This window comes from Diospyros lotus, chromosome 9 (genome assembly GCF_014633365.1).
Source record: "Diospyros lotus cultivar Yz01 chromosome 9, ASM1463336v1, whole genome shotgun sequence".
Classification (NCBI taxonomy): domain Eukaryota; kingdom Viridiplantae; phylum Streptophyta; class Magnoliopsida; order Ericales; family Ebenaceae; genus Diospyros; species Diospyros lotus.
The window spans coordinates 14,690,570-14,712,786 of NC_068346.1; the positions used below are offsets into that span (position 1 = coordinate 14,690,570).

Consider the following 22,217-nt stretch of genomic DNA (forward strand, 5'->3'; position numbering starts at 1 on the left):
TTAATGGTTTCAATCATGTTTATATTTTGTTCATATCAAATGTTTAAATCCATTTATGATTTTCTAAGGCAGCCTTGCAAACCAAGCTGTTCTTTCTCCTTTTATCTGTGTCATTAATTATGGAGATGGTATTTGCCTCACTTTGTATGTATTAAGCTAAGAAGTTCATACATGATCTCTTTTTCCCCGTACAAAGCTGTTTTTGTACAAGAATTTTTAATGTTTCAAATCTTTAAAAAAGGTCATCTATTTTATCTCCAAAAGTTAAAACCTAGGCTTTAAAAGCAACTCACCTACCAAGCATTTGAATTTACTTATTCAGCTCTTTGTGCATTCAAATGTGAAGATGTTCAAGGCTTCTTAAAAGCATTCAAATGTGATGTATTATTGCTACAAATCCCCTTCTTTGTTCCGATTTAAAAGGGTTACAAGTTTGTTTTGTATTTAAGTCACTTGCATATAAGGTAGTCCCACTTTATGAGGGTTCTTATTTGTTACAAGTGTGATCTTTTTAAAAAGTATCTTGTAATGACGTTCTATCTCTTGTACAAATACTAGAGTTATATTCTTTTTCGTCATAATAGAACCTTCAAGTTTTTAACTTAAAGAAATAGAACGCAAGCTCTTAAATATGAACCTCTATAAAATCTTGTATATTTTTATTTGATTGTTTTCCTACTTGCTATTATCCATTCATCAGTAAATCACATATTTAACTCTAGGCCCCTTTACCATTCTCAAAATAGGAAATTTGAAAGAAATTTTTAAATCTTATAAAAACCCAATTTAACTCTCTCTTAGTTTTTTTTTTCTAGGCAACAATAACGACGAAGAAAGGGAAGGAAGGGGAGAGGGGTGGGAAAAGACATCATATGATGAAGAGAAAGGGAGAATAGTGATGGTGAGGGGATGAAGACGAGAATGATGAGAGCTAATGAAAATGTTACCCATAAATTAAAGACAGTAGAGTGATTAAAATGATACCCATAAACTAAAGAATCTAGAATAATTAATATGAAAACTGCAGTTTCTTTTATGAAAATAGGGATCTCATTAAGAAAGATCAAAATAAGCTAATGATACAGCCTAAGAGGGAAAGTGGGGGTTGTTTAGCTTATCATTTTAAAAGGACTGTTTAACGTCTCATGCATAAAAGTATTTTAAAGCTTTTAAGTTTTACAAGAGGTTTAAGTTAATAAAGTGTTTAGATAAAAATATATTTAAAGGTTAGTTATGCAATTATGTATTTGGTAAAATAAAACATATAAGCTATCAGAGTTTAAAAAAAATGAAATTATTTAAGTGCAATATTTAGATAAAAAAATTAATAATTATGTTTTGTAACATATATTTATTAATTGTATGATAAAATATTGAAAGTGTTAAATTTATGTTTAATAAATATACATATTCAAACATATATATATAACTATAAATAAAAATTAAAAAAAAAAAAGGAATTTGGCATAACACAATAGGTTTGGGAAGAAACCCTCCATGACGATGGGCTCCAGCCATCTGGAACCCGCTGTCATACAATGCTTATTACATCGCCAACACCACACATACAAACTCAATATTAGGTCTACATAAGAACAAAAACTCATCTATTTAGGTTGTACCAGTATAAGAAGCTTTTTTTTTTTTTTTTTTGTATATATAAAATTTATTAACAGAAAAAAAACACACGTTCACAAGAGAAAACCAGGGCATACCCGCAAAAACAACCTCAACAAATGCAAGGCTAAGTGAAAGGAACACCAGCAAAACCAGAAAAATGTTAGAGAACAGTGACAACCAGCTCAAGGCACACTGGTGCTCGAGAGCATGAAAGGAGCGCTGGGGAGAGAAACGGAAATAAACTGCCCTCGTGGAAAGCTCCTGCCAACCGTGGAGAAGAAAACAGAAGGTGGAGACTGAAACACAAGCGAATAGCAGCTGGAGGCGATCCCAAGGAGGTGGAAAAAAGCAAAGGGAGAACTCAGCCAGATTTGTTTGTTCTTATGGGTCCATCACCATGCATTAGTACTTGTAGCTTAGTGATCACTGCAACAACGATAGGTAATGAAGGTCCTCATAGTGTGGTCGCAAAGAAGACATTTCACCTTCTTAGGGGTGCTCCCTGTGGTGGCAGCAACGGCTAGGCTGTAGCATTCATGGTGGGTTTCATGGGTCTTACCCTCTTTAATCTTCTCAACTAGTGCATCTACAAAACTAAGTTGTTTGGTAAGGGCTGCCCATTTAGCATAGTTGCTCAATATATCTAGAATGGTTTCATCTCTGGCTTTGGCCATCTTCGGGCGTGAACCATGACAAATGGCAGTCCATCCTTCACCGCTTGCATCAAAACTCAGGAGTGTGACGATGTCCTCCATTGTGGTAGAATCTACAATAGATTTACCATTGTCCATCTTAGTTTGCCATATGCTTTGTAGGGTAGCCCAGAATGATGACAGATACTTTTGCTGTGTGAATCGAAATACTGTGTCGAAGCTGCTGTATTTTTGTTCCCAAATTTTCTGGTGAGCTGCCCACTTCATGTTGCTTTTCCCCACATATATCATGACAATGTCGATTTTGGCAGCCTTCGCAACTTCACAAACAGAGTCTGTAAATTTCTGAATCCACTTTATATCCTCCCCACCGAACAAGAAAATGTACTTTTGAGCTGCAATCTGAAATGCCAAGAACCACCCCATATTAACGTTTATCCACGGAATAATATGACTCACTACTAGATAAGCCTCATCTGAATAATTAATAACAAAAAAAAATCACTATCAATAAATCATATATACGACTAGGACGAATTATATTATATATATAAATAATATTATTTTCCAAATGCTATTATTTACGCAGGGCAAGTAGCTATTGTTGAATGGCCGATTGATGAGGATATGGTGATTACCCATTCATTGATTGTTGTTCCCAGGGTATCTACCAACAGTTGAATCGTGGTCCCTTTCCAGAGTTGTTCATCTTCCTCCTTGCCATCAGGTGATCTAGATTGAAAAACTGTCTTTCCCCAAATCCAGAAGAGGTCGACAGCTCCAGATTTCACAAACTTTCCTTGTGGGTTGAGAGCCACAAGCTGTGACTTGTCCTCGAACTTCCATACCTCCTTGATGTACGTGATCACAGCTTTGCCAAGCTTCCAAGGGTTGCTAATGGAGAACCACAGCATTGAATCCCGAGCTTTCTTGAAGTGTTTTTCAACCTCTTCATTCCATGAAGTTGATTCCTCCACGATAGGAACCCACACGATCTCGTATGTGGTCGATTTGCTGGCGTACTTCTCAGAGAGAATTGAGATTTCATCTTCGGAGAGGTGCTCTAGACTTGTAATGTATAGCAGCACATGTTTGCCACTCAGCTGGTCCAATTCCACCTGTGAACAAAGGACGTTAATGCACCACACGATTCAATAACCAGATGCATAAATAGTTGATGAGTTAAGAAAATTATTGCACGAACAAACCTCTGTCTTGCTTGAACAATTGTAGATCAATGCTTCCCGACTCTCCTTGCTGCAAAGTAGAGCTTTAAGGATCTCCATATTATCGGTGTATGTTCCCTTTAATATGCGGACCAATCTGTCGTAATCTTCACGAAGAATTATCCCCTCTACAACACAATAGGATACCACGATTTATTCCTATATGTTAGTTCCATCATTAATTCCAACTTATGCATGCTATATAATCTAAAACTGATGCATATATCACTCTCTTGTATGCTTTCATTTTGTTCACAAACGCTCAAATTTATTAGAAATTAAAGGCTGATTAATCCAACCGAAATACAAACACTACTGAAAAACAGAGTACAACTGAAGATCCACAACCAAAGGCAATGAAGACAGGACAAGATATGGAAAACAGGGGAGAAATGGTAGGGAAATGAGGCATTCAAGAGCAGGAAAAGTCCAAAAAGCAGCAGCCCAAGAAGCATCAGATAAGGCTATCCAAATCTTTCTTCCTTCTAAAAGGATTAAGCCACTTCAAAGGGTTATGAGATGACCCTGCAGGCATACAATTCAGCAAGCCGATAAAAACTTCAACTGAACAGAAAAAATATCATCAGAACCAACCATTAAATCCCACAGAACGAAGCATGAGCCATTAATTAGTGCTGATCCAAAAGGAAATTAAAACTGTCATGAATAGTATTCATGCACTAAATATACATATAGCAACATTTATTTAGCTGGAAATTATAAAATAAAATAATATAGTCAGTCAACCACATTAATCTTAGAAGTTCTGTAAATGTTTTTTTTTTGGATAAAAGTTCTGCGTATAAAAAGTCGATGTTTGTTTATAGAACTGGAGTTGGACTAACCAATATGTTTCTTCCAGCTTTCCATGTGGCTCTCTAGCTCCTCGCGTATGTTATGGATTTCTATCACCAGATCTGAAAGCTCCTGAGCCTCCTTTGCTGTTGGTTTGTACCTGAAGGCAGCGACGTTAAAATTTTATTCGGCTGGATATATATATTCTAGAAAATACTAAACCAAAAATGTATTGCTCAGTAAAGTTGGGGAGAACATACACATTTCCAAAGGTCACAGTGTTCATTAATAGCCATGCACAAGCCACGGTACTCTGAATGCTCAAATACACAGCTTTTGCCAAATCGTCTTCATGAGCAGTGAAAATCGAAGATAAAAGCTTGCGACCAACGTACTGTGATTGGAAGGTCTTGACCTCAACAATGTATTGGGTAAGATCAAAGATGGCCTTGACAACGTCCACTGCCTCCGACTTGAGTTTCAAAGGGGTGTGTTTCAATAGATTTGGTGATAGTTGGAGGAAAGCCAATGATTTGTCAAATTGGTCGTTGCTCCCATAAAGCTGGGAAACCTGGAAATAAGAGCCGTAGTTTGCAGCAAACGCTGCCAAGGTTATCACTGCCTTGGCTTCCCATGAGTAGCTTCCGAGTGATTGAAGAAGTTCAATGGCCACCTCACTCGTGCTTGAAGCCCTAGAGCAGTTGCAAGAGAACTGCCGGCCGGTAACAGTTGACATTAATAATTTGTACAGGCAAGTCGAAATCTAAGTTATATTTTATAAAATTTAGTTATGAAATAACAGATGGGTATGCACACACACACACATAGATATATATATATATATACCTCACAAGAAACTTTTTTAATTGCTTCGTAGGGCGAGTTCTCGAGCTTGTAGCGCAGATGGCTTTTGGAGGCCTTGCCATCGGATCCACCTACTGGCGTTCCCTGTAAGATAAGGTTTGATTACTTGAAGATTCTGCAACAAGATGCTTATACATGATGCATAAAAACCGAATCTATATGGCAGGAAAGAAACTAATTAATGAGACGAATTAATACACTAGCGCGTTGAATGACATCCTGTACGGCATCAAGAAGAGGAATGGCATCAAATTTCTTGGCGTCCAGCGGCTTATGGGTGCCTAGGATCTGCTTCAACAGAGATTCTTCTACGTTGAGGTTCGTCTTCTCATCAGCTGCACTTGGAGTGGCCATCAATGAAGGTTGTTTAGTTAAAGACGCTGTGGAAGGCAAATAAAGACGAGAGAAGAAAGAGGAGACGACGATAGGCAATGTGGCACAGGAATAGAAGCCCTTCTTATAGACAATGCATCCCTGTTCCGGTGCACAAAAATTTCACACTTTACGAGAGTCCAGATTATTGGTTTTTTTTTTTTAACAAAATTCTAGTACTCTTGCTTAATTTTACAAATCAAGCTTGTAAACTCATCAGTCATCACTACGGCTTTCAGTGTACATCTATTCTTGGAACAAGCTTTTATAATTATTAAGGCCATGACAAAGAAAGCAGGAATAATTGCCCCCATGGGACATAATTATGTGGTAAAGTGGTAGGCTGGAAGCTTGTCTAAAAATTTTTAGTATGGGTTCAATTTTTTGGGAAGTAGAATGTTTTCTTACGAGAGAGAACCTTAAGAGTGATATTCATGGTGCTAAAGCCTATCACCCTGATTATTTGGACATATCTCTCGATTTACCTCTTCAATGTAGTTCTAGGGTCAGGGGGTAGTTGAGGACGCCAATAATGATACGTAATCCAAAAAAAGAAAGGAGAAAAAATTGGTCAAGAAGATTGGCATTGGATGCTGGCAGCCTGCACTATCGGTGATTTTGCTGGGCGTGGATGCTATTTTATGAAAAATGAAAAAAAGAAAGAAAGAAAGTCTCACGAAAGTCTACTTTTATGGGCAGTTGAGGCTAGGTGAGACTTATTCTGTAAATCAAGGTCTCTTCACATTAATTTAACCATTTGATTAGAAATAAAAAATTATTTACTCTTTGCATTTAATATGGAAATTGGGGAACATGAAAAAAGACATATGACCTAAGCAGTCTTATGCTGGTCCGGATTAGTCATTGAGGTTAAAATAGAAGAGACATCTAAGCCTTTACCTAATAACCTTAAAATTAATTTTATATTGTTTTGATCACTTATGGCCTTAAAATTACTGAAATTATCACATTTTTCAAAAAAAAAAAATTGAATGGATATTCTTTCTATTTGAGAGCATTTTATTATATTAAATAAACTCAAGTGGCAAATAAAAAATAATAATAATACTATCCTCATAACTACTCTCGAAAAATAGTAATCCCATGATCCAACGGATCATCTATCAAAGTTGAATTGAATGAATTGGTACAAGTGTTTCATCCGAATGCAATGAGGTGATATTTTAATTTTTTTTAAAACAATCGACCTAATGTCAAGTTACATCACTTGTGAACTCCTATCAAGCATTTGCATAAAAAAAGATATCAAATTTGATATTTGGAGGCAAAAGTCGATTGACACAAAATCTTGTTACACGTGTTAGTGGGGTTGCATGAGATAAGGTATGTTTTTCCTCCATTAGAAGTGTACGTATTATTGTATTTATTTAGTGTTGCAAGGTGCTTTAAAAAAGCCGAAGATGGGAAATAGTCCAAAGACCCGGATGACTCTTGACTCTCTTGAGAGTCCCCTGAAGCCTTCAGAGAGCCTTTGGGAGTGGTCAAGTCTCAACATTGCATAGTCCGTAGACTCATCCTGAGTCTTTTGAGCTTGAGTTACTCAATGGCTCCAAAAACCCTTCAGACTCACTTGGAGATGTTCATCGGGGCTGTAACATCCTAATATTTTGAAAAAAAAAAAAAATGAATTCTTGTATTTTTTCGATTTATTAGAGATTTGGGATTTGAAAATTTTTAATGAAAGATATTAAATTTATCGTATCTTTGACTAAGATGGTGATTGAAAGTTGTAAAATTTTGAGTCTAAATTATTATGAAGTATTTAAAGTAGATAAAATATTATAATAATTGATGTATAATAAATAATATATATACATATAAAATAAAATAATAAAGTAATTAAGGAATGGGATAACTAGTGGGGTTAAAATTGGGGTCGCTACCATATGTAAATATATGTAAATAATATATAAGTTGTTACAAAGGAAATTGAAGACTTAGTTTTCAAGGCTTCAATTATATGCTATATACGTAAATATATATATATATATATGAATACATTGTGTCCCATATTATATTAGCAAAATCAATGAGAAGGAATTGAGGGGCTTCTGTAATGTGTATGCACGTGAATATTAAAATAAAATATATGTTATGTTAAGAAATTATTACGAGGTATTGGTTTATATTTATAAATAAGATAGTATAATATTATATTAATATACAAAAGAGAGGGAGAAAGTTAGTGGAATTCTCTAGTCAGGGGACCTTCTTGGTCACCTTTTTCTCTCTCTCCCTTACTTGGTGCTAATCTCAGAATATATATAAACATATAAATATATTTAAAGTTTTAAAGAATATGTATATATATTATATAATAGTAAAGTTGTCAAATTGAAATTTGAGTAATATTAGGCCTCGTAAGTGATAATAGTTATGGTGCCTAGATGGCAGCACACCATTGGGTGTGCTGCGCCTCTAAGTGTCATGATTGTTATCAGTCATGACACTTACCATTATTCTTAGAATTTGATGGAAAAAAAGGGTGAAAGTAATGGGCAGAATTCTCTAGGGATATGGGGCATGGGGCACGTTCAAAGGGCTTCTGCTTTTCATTGTATCCTCTCACCTATGGGTTGACATGTGAACGCATATATACAAATATATATATGTGTATATTAATTTAAGAGGAATGGAAACAAGTAGTATTAATGATAAGGAAAGAGAGCTTGGACTAAAAGGAGCACGGGGTTTGGCAAAGACAAGCCCATGTGAAAAGTAGGAGGAATGATTGTTATTTAAAATATATATTATGTTATATTTTAGTTTTTATTTAAGCATCCATGCGTCCTTCTCTCTCCCTAATTTTTTACTTCCAATGTGTATTGTGCGTTGAGTATCGTACGTACGTCTTGCTTCTGATTCTTAGCAACTCTTGCTTCTCCATCTTCTTTGTTCTTCCATTCTGTCTGTCCGTTCGCTCATCAAATTTACTCTTCTTATTTAATAGCTCCTAACCCTCACTGCGTACAAAAAAGGAAAAAAAAAAACATTAAGGCAAGTTTCCATCATTTCTTCTTTAATTTATTCTTAAATTAAAAAATAAATTAAAGAAGTTCTGATACTCTTTCTATTTAAATTTCATATGCAAATTTATGCTCTCTTCATTCTGTATTTTTTTTAGTTCTTAAACCTCTTTTCTATTTTAGAAAATTATTTCATTTTTTCTTTTCGAATAAATTTGATATTATAATTATTACATGTTTATTATATTTAATCTTAAAAGTAGAGTTTCGATTCACCCTATATTTTTAAATGGAATGATGTTCTTTGTCATAATAAGTCCTATATTTTTTGTGATCCAAGCTTCTCAGTGCGTGATGAATCCTATTTATTTTATGATATTTTGTTCAAGTAGTATGTGTGACTCTACAATATGTTTATGACTGATTACTTACCTCGTTAATATTATTGATAGTACTAACATTTTGATATCTTTAAATTACCTTTTTGTTGCCATAAAGAATATATACGTGAATAAAATTATTTTTGTAATCTACACGATTAGTATATTATATGTTATTGAAAAATAAAAAAATTATAAACAGTGGGCATGACGAAAGGGAAAGAAAAATTGAAACATGATTATATAGCTATATATATACATATATCATATTGTATGATATAAAGAAATAGCTATATTTTATGATTATATAGCTACGTATATTGCATGTTTGCATATTGTACGATACGCAACCAGGAAATATGCTGCCAACATTAAGTATATATATTTTGTGTATATATATATATTATATTATAATAATATATAAAAGATTAATAGGGTGGAGCCCCAACTAATGCATTTTTTAAGTGGTTATTTTTTTTATGTTATTTAATTAATTCAAGTATATGAAATATATATATATATAACAGTAGATAATTATAAATCATATTGGTTATTAATACGTTCATTAATTGATCTTACATTATGGTCAATCATGATTGAGGCTATATGTTATAAGTGTATATTCACGAGCATGCATAATATATGATCATGTATGAGCATATGATTATCTTGTATTATTTTGTATAAATTTTTATTCTTTGAAACTGTTTAAATGAATATGATGATGGTTATTGTATCATAAGCTCAGTAGACGAAAGTCTGACACGAGGAATATGATGATGGTTATGGTACCATAAGCTCGGTAGACGAAAGTCTGACGTGATGGAGTTTCAGCTCGTATTGGACGACTATTATGTCGAAAGCTTGGTAAACGTAAGTCTGACGCGAGAGAGGACTTCGGTCCACAATTTAATATCTGATATTATGTTTGCTGGTATATAACCATAAGCCAGGTATGTATTTTTAGGCCTTAGTGCCAATATGACTTATGTGGACCCAAGGGCCATGTGTGTGCATTTATGAATGTTTACTTTTTTATATGATATGGTGAAGTATAGCGTGGGTGTGCTTAATGTAAATAAGTAAATCTATCGCTTGCTTCGATTCCTAATGATTCCACCCGTCGTAAAATTACACTTGCTGAGTCTTGCGCCTCATACCTGTTTTTACATCATTCCAGGTAAGGCAAAAACAAAGGTCGAGGGTGAGCCTAGTGAAGCTTGATCCTCGTGGGGTAGACTTGTGTACGGAGCAATCTCGACCGAAAAGATCTTCAGGAATATTTTGAGTGCATGGGTAAGAAAAAAAACTATATCAAATTATGTTATATTTAACTTAGTCGGAGCTTTTGAGAATTATGGTGGAATAAACCCCTAATGATTGTATTAGATAAACTTATGATTTATAATATTTATTTTGCTTTCGCTGTGTGGAAAAAAACATTGAGGAAAAATTCAGGTCATTATAGGCGCACTTTCCATTGAAAATACCTCCAGATCCTCCAGCCTCACCTAATGCATATGTACCAAAAAGTCTAAGGACTCTCGTAAGCACCACTCCTAAGTGTCTATTAATACCTACATACTCCAAGACAAATGGATCTTATGGACCTTAATAGAATTTTTGGACCCTTCTTAGTTCTCTTACCTTGGTCTCGAAGACTTAAACTTTAGATTGCATACTATTCATCGAAAGATTACTCCCCGAAAGACCCACAACCAACATATAGCTCACAAATCATTTGCATCTTTGCATATTTATTTTTAAACATCAGTGTCTGACTTAAGTATCGGAGGGCCCGTATGGGAAAGATCATCGCGTACCTTTTGACTGTCTTTATGATTACAAACCCATTTAGAACAACTGCCAAGAAGACCAATTAAGACCTTCCCCCGAAGACTCCTTGGGGGCAATGGACCCGAAAACTCGAAAAACCCATCTGGGTCCCCCGAAGCCTTTTCTCTCTCAGACAACAGATCGAGCTTAGATCTTATTGAATATTGATTCCCTAACAGCATCTCGGACCTCATTGTTTTACCGAGGGGCTTTGCATTGGTTGTTCTCAAGAAAAATAAATTTAATTGTTAAACAACAATTTGACACTGTCTGTGGGAACGAGCAAAAGGTCTTCCTCTATCACAGAAGCCATAAGTTCATTCGTGTAAGGTTATCATCTCAACGCTCCCACCCTAGTTTATAGTGCTTCCCAATGAATCATGCTCCAAATCCTCCAATGAGGTACCTGGGAGCTTTTGTGATCTCCTACTATTATGAAGCCTCCAAGGCTTTTCCCTATTATTAGGCCGACCTTAGGGGAAACAACGTATCTCCCCATCTTGTATCAGGTTTGTTCTTCAAAGCAAGGAACCCGATGCGAAAAGTGGGAAGGTCAGAACATGAGGGAGAACAAGCCCCGAAGTCATTCAAAAGTAGAGTAGCTTCCTCCTCAGGGATGATTGGGTTGGTCGATTTCTTAGGTCCATCATATCCTGACCCAAGCATATCGTGGTACCTCAGGCTTGTCAATTTCCACAAATATGCCTTTCCCCATGCCCAAGGGAACCCTAGAGGAAAGGGATATCTACCAATTCAAGTAGAGGTAAGGGTTGGTGAGCTGCACGAAGTGCTAACAAGAGGAGATTAATTATCAGCACTCTTTGTAGCAGAAGATGTTTGATGCTCAATGTAAGTCCTCTCTAACCTTGTGAGGGCGAGACAATGCGATTAGCTGTGACAAGAGTTTCTCATGACCTTTACCATGAATGATTCAAAGGCAAAAGGGTGCACAACATTATGTTGATCACTTCATGAGCGCCATTCTTGAACAGTTTGAAACAATTTGTGCCTTTCTAGAAGATGATAAGTGCGTGATGCAAGAAGGAAGCTCCCAAGTGAAGATGTCACTAACTTGACACTAACTCCTTGTAAACCACGTAAACAAAATGAATCTATAAAATAAAAAGAAAAAGGAATATGATAACTTACATATGTGTGTGTTTTGTTTTGCAGCAATCCAAAGGAAAACTGAGAGTCTAACATGGTTCACACCGGGGAGCCAACAGGACAGAAAACCCCTAGGCTCGACCCAATATCAACGTCTTGTATTTGGGATTCAAAGTTGGATGATTATGAATAAAAGAGATTTTGGATAAAATTGTTCGAGGAGAAGCATCCCAACTATTGATAGATCTTTATATCCATGAGAGATTCCTCAACATTCTGATACCTCATGATAGTCTTTGGCCTCGAAATGGCACAACACTGTCTCGCAATTTCTGCGCCTTGAAAGATCATGAGATAAATGCATCCCTTAACATGGTCATTAGGTTAGCTTATATTTTCAGAGTGTGATTACAGATGTAGGCATATCGCTAAATCGCTAAAACAAAAGCATATATGTTAAGATTGTGGATGTCGGCATATCATTGAACCGCGGAAGTAAAAACATTATGATCGTAGATGTAGGCACTCTGCCTAACTGCTAAAATAAAAATATTGCTATAATTTGATTGCGGGCATAGACACTCTATCGAATTGCTAAAATAAAAATATTACTATCATTTGATCACAGACGTAGGCGCTCTGTCAAACCATTAAAACAAAAAATATTGCTATCATTCGATAACGGACATAGGCACTCTGTCGAATCACTAAAACAAAAACATTGCTATTGTGGGCCATGGGCTAAGATGCCAAAATCTAAGCATCAACTCATTCATGCAATCATGGACGTAGGTGTTTCACCAAACTGTCAAAACAGAACATTGATACTCTGGTTGCGAAAATAGGTGTCTTAAGTAGGTGCTCCCCTGAACCACCAAAATAAAACACTACAAGAAAAACAACATTTAGTGACAGAAATATCCGTCACTAAAACATCAAAATCTGTCGCTAAAAAATTTAGTGACAGATTTAGCGACGGCACAAATCAGCGACGAAAATTTTCGTCGCAAATTAAAAAATAAAAAAAATATTTAAAAATTAAATATTATTTTAGCGATAGAAAACTTTCCATTGCTAATACACAATAAAAATTAAAAAATTAAAATAAATTCGAATTCAAATTAGTGACGAAAAAAGTTCCATCGCTGACTTTTATTTTAAAAAAATAAAATAATTATGGCACGTGCACGGCAGACGCATGCGTGCTCCCCTACCTCGCGAGCGCCAAGTACAGAGCTAGGAAATTAATCCCAACACACTTTTTTCTTCCCCTCAGTTTTGATCCCTGGTCCCCCATGTGCATGCGCGCGCATGCGACCGTCTGAGCTGCAACCCTCCTTGTTACATACACTACACATATTAATTATATACTACATGTAGTTGCTAGCCGTTTTAATTTTAATTTAAATTCAAATCTTTTAAATTCATTAATTAATACTTAAAAAAAAATGTTGTAAATTTTAACTCAATTAATGTACCACTTAAATGTTGTAATTAATTAATCTCTTAAATATTTAATTTTTATTTGATTAAAAATTAGTTTAATACATATTTCTTATTCTTATAAAACTAAAGAGAATAAAGGCAAGAAAAATAGGAAAAACTCATGAGATGAGAGAATAGAAATTTCCTTTATCCTTGTTATCAAAAGGCCTTCTCACAATATAAAATGCCTCTATTTATAGGCTTACAAGAAAAGAAATTCAAAGGTCACATGTTACAATTATAATGAAGGAATAAAGGAGTAGTCATATGTTACAATTATAATGAAGGGAGTAAAGGGGTAGGAGTTTAGAAGATGAATGGACATCTACTTAATCATGGTATTTATAACACTCCCCCTTGGATGTCCATTACACTAATATATGCCTCATTAAAACCTTACTAGGAAAAAACCCAGTGGGAAAAAATCCTAGTGAAGGAACAATTGAGTACATTATATTGGTGTATAATATGCATTAAAACTTGCCTCGTTAAAAACCTTGCCAAGAAAAACCCAGTGGGAAAAAACCCTGGTCAAGGAAAAAAGTACAGTGCATATTTCTCCCCCTCAAACTAATGTCACTTGAGATCTCTATACCGTCGCATTCCAATGCCATGCACCAACTTCTCAAATGTTGTGGTTGGTAATGCCTTTGTCAATAAATCTGCCAAGTTATCCTTTGATTGAATTTGTTGAACATTTATATCACCATTTTTCTGGAGGTCATGAGTAAAAAGAATTTTGGTGATATATTTTTGTTCTGTCTCCTTTAATATATCCCTCTTTCAACTGTGCAATACAAGCAACATTATCTTCGTATAATGTGGTTGGCCTTTCTCTGATAAAAGATAATCCACATGTACTCCGGATATGATGAGTTATTGACCTCAACCAGACACATTCTCGACTAGCTTCATGAATTGCAAGAATTTCAGCATGATTTGAAGAAGTGGCAGATATAGTCTGTTTTGTAGAACGCCATGATATTGCAGTGTCACCACATGTAAATACATAACCTGTTTGAGATCGAGCTTTATGTGGATCAGACAAATAACCTGCATCTGCATAACCAACTAGTGATGATTTAGATTCCTTTGAGTAAAACAAACCCAAATCATTTGTTCCTCGAAGATAACGAAATATTTGTTTAACTCCATTCCAATGCCTTTTGGTTGGAGCAGAACTATATCTTGCCAATAAATTTACAGAAAATGCTATGTCAGGACGAGTATTATTAGCAAGATACATTAGTGCACCAATAGCACTAAGATATGGTACTTCAGGACCAAGCAGTTTCTCATTATCTTCTTGAGGTCGAAATGGATCCTTTTTCACATCAAGTGATCTAACAACCATTGGAGTGCTCAATGGATGTGCTTTGTCCATGTAAAATTGCTTAAGGATCTTTTCTATATAAGTTGATTGATGAATAATAATTCCATTTGTCAAATGTTCAATTTGCAGACTAAGACAAAATTTTGTTTTTCTGAGGTCTTTCATTTCAAATTCCTTCTTTAAGTATTCCATTACCTCAGATAGTTTATTCAGAGTTCCAATAATATTTAAGTCATCAACATATACTGCGATAATAACGAACTCTGATCCTGAATTCTTAAAGACACATGGACAAATAGGATCATTTCTATATCCTTCTTTTAATAGATATTCACTCAAACGATTGTACCACATGCGTCCAGATTGTTTTAATCCATACAAGGATCTTTACAATTTAATTGAGTACATTTCTCGAGAACTTGAGTTATATGCTTCAGGCATTTTAAATCCTTCAGGGATTTTCATATAAATATCACTATCAAGTGATCCATATAAATAAGCTGTAACGATATCCATTAGACGCATATTAAGCTTTTCATGAACTGCAAAACTGATTAGATATCGAAATGTAATTGCATCCACCACAGGGGAATATGTTTCTTCATAATCAATACCAGGTCTTTGAGAAAACCTTTGTGCAACTAGTCGAGCTTTATGTCTCACGACTTCATTTTTCTCATTTCGTTTTCGCACAAAAACCCATTTGTATCCAACCGATATTACACCTTCTGGTGTTCGGACTACAGGTCCAAAAACTTCGCGTTTTGTGAGCGAATTTAATTCTACTTGAATTGCTTTCTTCCATTTTGGCCAATCATTTCTTTGTCGACATTGTTCGATAGAATTTGGTTCAATATCCTCGCTTTCCTTAATAACATCAAGTGCTATAGCATATGCAAAAATGTTATCGATAACTTGTTCTTTTCGATTCCATCTTTTTCTTGTAGAGACATAATTTATTGAGATCTCATCACTTTCATTATTTTCAGGTACCTGAACCTCTTCTGGGGTCTGAACCTCTTCTAGGGTTTTTTCATCAATTATGTCTCGAGTCTCGTCAAGAGTACTAAACTCCTTTATTGTGCCATCTTGATCACGTACTCCTTTTCTTTTTCTAGGATTTTTATCCTTGGAATCGATTGGTCTACCACGTTTTAAACGTGTCTTAAATTCATTAGCTACAAGTAGTCCTTCAGGGACATCAACTTTTGCAAGAGTATTTACAGCTGGAATATGCGATTTAGTTATTTTTCTTAGGTCAGTAAATGCATCTGGTAATTGATTTGCAATATTTTGAAGATGAACTATTTTTTGAACTTCTAGCTCACATTGATTTGTGCGAGGATCAAAATGAGATTGTGATGATGCATTCCATATAATTTCCTTTTCCAATTGTTTTTTATCTCCCCCTAATGTTGGGAAATTTGTCTCATCAAAATGACAGTCAGCAAATCGTGCTGTAAAAACATCACCTGTCATTGGTTCAAGATATTTAATAATTGAGGGAGAATCATATCCCACATATATTCCCAGCCTTCTTTGAGGACCCATCTTAGTGCGCTGTGGTGGAGCAATTGGAACAAATACTGCACACCCAAATATTCTTAGATAGGAAATATCTGGTTCTTGACCAAACACCAATTGTGATGGGGAGAACTTATGATATGATGTTGGCCTTATGCGTATAAGTGTTGCTGCATGCAGAATTGCATGACCCCAAGTAGAAATTGGGAGTTTTGTTCTCATGAGTAATGGTCTAGCAATTAATTGGAGGCGTTTAATAAAAGATTCTGCTAATCCATTTTGTGTATGCACATGAGCAACTGGATGTTCAACAGTTATTCCAACTGACATACAATAATCATTAAAAGTTCGAGATGTAAATTCACCTGCATTATCAAGACGAATTGTCTTGATTGTATAATCTGGAAATTGTGCTCGCAATCTAATCATTTGAGCAAGTAATCTTGCAAATGCCACATTACGAGTGGATAATAAACAAACATGTGATGATCTAGTGGATGCATCTATCAATATCATAAAATACCTAAATGGTCCACATGGTGGATGAATAGTGTAATACCCCGAAAGCTCAGAGAAGTTAATATATATCGAGGATAGTGTAAGAAAGGAAACAACACCAGCTGGATACCTTTTGGGCTGAATGTTGGCAAAGAACTCCCAAGTTAAGCGTGCTTAACCTGGGGTAATCCAAGGATGGGTGACCCCCCTGGGAAGTTCGTGTAGGCCCATCAGGGTAAGTTGTTCCGGTCCTTCCTATCACTCGAGCGGGATGTTACAAATGGTATCAGAGCCGACCCTTGGCGAAGGCTGTCCGATGAGGGCGGGGAGTGGCGCCGAGGCTTGAGGGCCTGTACAAGGAGCGGCTTCTGGCAGGCTTCTAGGATGGTAGCCCCCAAGAGGAGAAGGTCTGGGACCAGTTGTAAGGTCGCCTGACGAGGACGTCATGTGCTCAAGGGGGGAAGAATGTAATACCCCGAGAGCCTAGAGAGGTTAGTATATATCGAGGATAGTGTAAGAAAGGAAACAACACCAGCTGGATACCTTTTGGGCTGAATGTTGGCAAAGAACTCCCAAGTTAAGCGTGCTTGACCTAGGGCAATCCAAGGATGGGTGACCCCCCCTGGGAAGTTCGTGTAGGCCCATCAGGGTAAGTTGTTCCGGTTCTTCCTATCGCTCGAACGGGATGTTACAGGTGGTATCAGAGCCGACCCTTGGTGAAGGCGGTCCAATGAGGGCGGGGAGTGGTGCCTGGGCTCGAGGGCCTGTACAAGGAGCGGCTTCTGGCAGGCTTCTAGGATGGCAGCCCCCAAGGGGAGAAGATCTGGGACCAGTTGTAAGGTCGCATGCCGAGGACGTCATGTGCTCAAGGGGGGGAGAATGTAATACCCCGAGAGCCCAGAGAAGTTAATATATATCGAGGATAGTGTAAGAAAAGAAACAACACCAGCTGGATACATTTTAGGCTGAATGTTGGCAAAGAACTCCCAAGTTAAGCGTGCTTAACCTGGGGTAATCCAGGGATGGGTAACCCCCCTGGGAAGTTCGTGTAGGCCCATCAGGGTAAGTTGTTCCGGTCCTTCCTATCGCTCGATGTGGGGTGTTACAAATAGGTCCACATATATCCCCTTGAATACGTTCTAGAAATGTAGGTGATTCATTTCGAACTTTAGATGGTGAAGGTCTAATAATCAATTTTCCTTGAGAACAAGCAGCATATGAGAATTCATTAGGCAAAAGAATTTTCTAGTTCTTTAATGGATGTCCATGTGAATTCTCAATAATTTTTCGCATCATTATTGACCCGGGATGGCCTAATCGGTCATGCCAAACAACAAAACTTTCTTTATTAATGAACTTCTAGCTCGTTGTAGCATGTACTTCAATTATACTAATGTTTGTATAATACAAACCAAAAGAAAAGGCAGGTAGCTTTTCTAATACACATTTTTTACCAGAGACATTTGATGTAATATAAAGATATTCTATATTATTTTCATTCATAGTCTCAACATGGTATCCATTTTGTTAAATATCTTTGAAACTCAATAAATTTCTTTTTGATTTAATAGATAATAAAGCATCATTAATAGTGAGTTTCGTTTCTCTAGGCAATAAAATACTAGCTCTTCCGGAGCCTTCAATGATTTTTACATTGCCTGATATTGTAGTGACAGTAGCTTCCATTATTTTTAAATTTGTAAAATACTTCTTATTTTTCAATATAGTATGTGTTGTGGCGCTATTTGCTAAGCATACATCTTCACCATTGATATTGAGACCAACAAAAGGAAGTGAAAGATCCATGCTTCTTCATTAAAATAAAAAAAAAAAAAAAACATAATAAGATTCAAGTAAAAGAAAACAAATTACAAAAGAAACACACCAACAAAAATAAACACACCAATGCTAATGCAACATGAAGATAACAAATTTAGAAATGGACATTCTCATCACCAATTGAAGGGTTAATTTTGCCATCAGAAAAATCATCAATATTTTCGTCAAAAAAATCTGCAACATCCAAGTGTGTTGTCCACAAAGAGTGAAGATGATCACCATCAAAATCACCTTGAGATGCAAAGTTTGCTTCAACATTTTTCCCTTTCTCCTTCAGGGAGGCTTGATAGAGCTCAACCAAATGTTTAGCAGTATGACATGTACGTGACCAATGACCTTTCATTCCACACCTATAACATACACTGTCAGTATGTTTTGGGGATCTTATTTTGTGAAATTTTCCCGTCTCATGCTTTTCTTCATTAGATGTAATTTTCTTCAAATTAGAAGTATTATAATGACCACCATGATATCAAAAATTATTTCAACCTCGACCACGTCCTCTTCTATAAACACGACATCGTCCTCGATTGTTATACATTGTCGCATTCACTTCAGGGAATGGGGTAGAACCAGTAGGACGTGATTCATGATTTTTCATCAAAAGCTCATTATTTTGTTCAGCCACAAGAAGGCATGTAATCAATTCTGAATATTTTTTAAAGCCTCTTTCTCGATATTGCTGTTGCAGGAGCACATTCGAGGCATGAAACGTGGAGAATGTTTTTTCCAACATATCATTTTCAGTAATATTTTCTCCACATAATTTCAATTGAGAATTGATTTTAAAAATTGCAGAATTGTACTCACTTATAGATTTAAAGTCTTGCAATCGTAAGTGCATCCAATCAAAACGAGCTTTTGGGAGAACTACTGTTTTCTGATGGTCATATCTTTCTTTTAAACTTTGCCAAAGAATAAAGGGATCCTTTATCGTGAGATATTTAGATTTTAGTCCCTCATGAAGATGACGCCGAAGGAATATCATAGCCTTAGCACGGTTTTGGCTAGATGCATCATTTTTATCTTTAATGGTGTCTCCAAGACCCATAGCATCAAGATGGATTTCAGCATCTAGTATCCACGATAAATAATTTTTTCCAGTAATGTCAAGTGCCACAAACTCCAGTTTTGTAAGATTTGCCATGGAGAATACTATCACAAAAAGTAATAATTAAATAAATGATAAATTTAATTCATATTAACAATGAAAAGAAAATAACTATAGAATAATGAAATAAAATAATAAGAAAACTAATCAACCATACATTATCATCGTTTATAATATACACAATATGATAAGAAAAAATAGCCATAGGTGACCTATGAACAAAACGTGCATAAAGTATAAAGAAAAGTTAGAATACTTACCTTGAATTTGTATGCTAAAATAAACAAATTGGCAAAGAATCGTGCTGATAACGTCCTATAAAACTAAAGAGAATAAAGGCAAGAAAAATAGGAAAAACTCATGAGATGAGAGAATAGAAATTTCCTTTATCCTTGTTATCAGAAGGCCTTCTCACAATATAAAATGCCTCTATTTATAGGCTTACAAGAAAAGAAATTCAAAGGTCACATGTTACAATTATAATGAAGGAATAAAGGAGTAGTCATATGTTACAATTATAATGAAGGGAGTAAAGGGATAGGAGTTTAGAAGATGAATGGACATCCACTTAATCATGGTATTTATAACACTTATTATAAATTTTACAATATCATATCAATTCACATATTTTGGTTTGTAAATAAAATAGATAAAATATGCATTTGTAAAGAATTTTAATTTTTATTTAATCTTTGTTCAATACATAATTAATAATTTTTATTTTTAATTTATTTTTTTCGTTTTTAACAACGGATTAATACTGTTGTTAAAGTTTTCAATTATTAATTTAATTTTTTTAATTATATTTAAATAAATTTTAAATATATTTAATTTTTTTTATTATTTAGTGACGAGATAACCACCGTCGCTACAAAAAAAAATTAAATAAAAAAAATTAAAATTTAACGATAGGGTCACACTTGTCGTTAAAAAATAAAAATAAATTAAATAAAAAAATTAAAATTTAGCGACGGGATAACACCCATCGCTAAAAAATAAAAAACAATTAAATACAAAATACAAAATTTAGCGACTAAATAACCTCGTCACTAAAAAAAATAAATTAAATAAAAAAATTAAAATTTACCAACTGGGTCATACCCATCGCTAAAAAATAAAAATAAATTAAATAAAAAAATGAAAAATTTAGCGACAGGATAACCTCGTTGCTAAAAATTAAAAATAAATTAAAACTTTTTAATTATTTAGCGATGGAATATTCCGTGGCCAAATTTAAAATTTAATAAAAAATATTAAAAATTATTTAGTGATGGAATATTTCGTCGCTAAATTTAAAAAAGGATTAAAAAATTTGCGATAGAATATTTCGTCGCAAATCCATCGCTAAATTTTAGCGACAGACTATCCGTCACTGAGATGTCTCTAATTAGAGACGAAAAAATTTCGTCGCTAAATCTGTCACTAAATTATGAATTTTTTGTAGTGAAATATTGATATTCTGGTTGCAGGCATAGGCATTGAACTACACCGCCTAACTGCCGAAACAAAATAGATTTGCAAACGTGGATTAATGAACCGCACAAACAAAATATAATGCCTCCAGGCAGGCCCCATGCTAGTAGGTAGATGGGCCCAGTCCTCTCCACACAATATTCTCTTTTAAGTGGGCACAAAATACGACTTGTGAAACAGTTCCATTGTCTGTGGAATCAAAGACGAGGATCACTTCCTCTAATAACTACATCTCTTTCCCTACATATTTGTGCACCAATCAATGAAAGAATGGGGTTTAGGAAACATTTTTTCATGCAAGTCTACTAGTACTCACCCCTCCATTGCACTAGGGCATCCCTGTTGTGTGTCTGCTCTTTATTGGCCAAACCTTTCCACAAAATGACTCTATGGGTCATTATCCCCCCTCCCACATTGCCCCGGATGAGACCAATGGGTTTAAAGTGATCTAGGGACTCAGGCACGTTCATTACCCCTAGTCATAAGTTGCGACAATTATATCCCCTGTTGATGTCAGATGCAGGATGGTGTATATATCTTATTCTGGATGTTTATTGGAATTCTACGTATACATATATATATATATATATATGTATATATATCAGGGTCTGGTATTTCATAATGCCCTAGCAAGTATTCTTGTACCCTTGGAGTTGTTCCACTCTTTCCATAACTTTATATATCTTGCTATCGTACCCCCGCAAGGTGGGATAGACCAATACTCCCCTAGAACAATTACATTGGTGATGATACTGGACCGATCACCGAGGTCTGCGTTGAAGTTATGCTTTTTTGTAATAGTCCAAGTTGGGTGGTCTCTATTATCTGATTTCTTACACCTCTACCGCAACTCTCATATTGATGTGGCGAAGGATACTATTCCACTTGGTTCTTTTTTATTAGGGGTGGTCCCCTGGGGTCACATCTGTCCCCATTATTTTTAACCTTCTTTAACTCTGGTATGGAGGTGAGGCCTTAGGAGTCTCCTCCAGGACCCCTTAGGTCAGCTTCTTTGGGAGTCGTTTCCACCCCCCTTAGCCTTTCTTTCCTTTTTATTTTAGGGGTGGTCCCCTAGGGCCATATCTGACCCATTACTTTTGCTTTCTTCAGCGAG

General features: G+C 35.5%; 1 protein-coding gene across 1 annotated transcript; it reads right to left on the reverse strand.

Moving 5' to 3' along the window:
• Positions 1–1,586: 1,586 nt before the first annotated feature.
• On the reverse strand, positions 1,587–5,730 carry LOC127810457 (protein SIEVE ELEMENT OCCLUSION B-like). The gene is made up of 7 exons (XM_052349965.1): positions 5,357–5,730; positions 5,141–5,242; positions 4,555–5,006; positions 4,345–4,454; positions 3,482–3,627; positions 2,912–3,391; positions 1,587–2,675 (listed from the first exon to the last, which is right to left on the reverse strand). Exons 1-7 carry the CDS (start codon positions 5,510–5,512, stop codon positions 2,037–2,039), a joined length of 2,085 nt encoding a protein of 694 aa, XP_052205925.1. The 5' UTR covers positions 5,513–5,730; the 3' UTR covers positions 1,587–2,036.
• Positions 5,731–22,217: the final 16,487 nt, after the last annotated feature.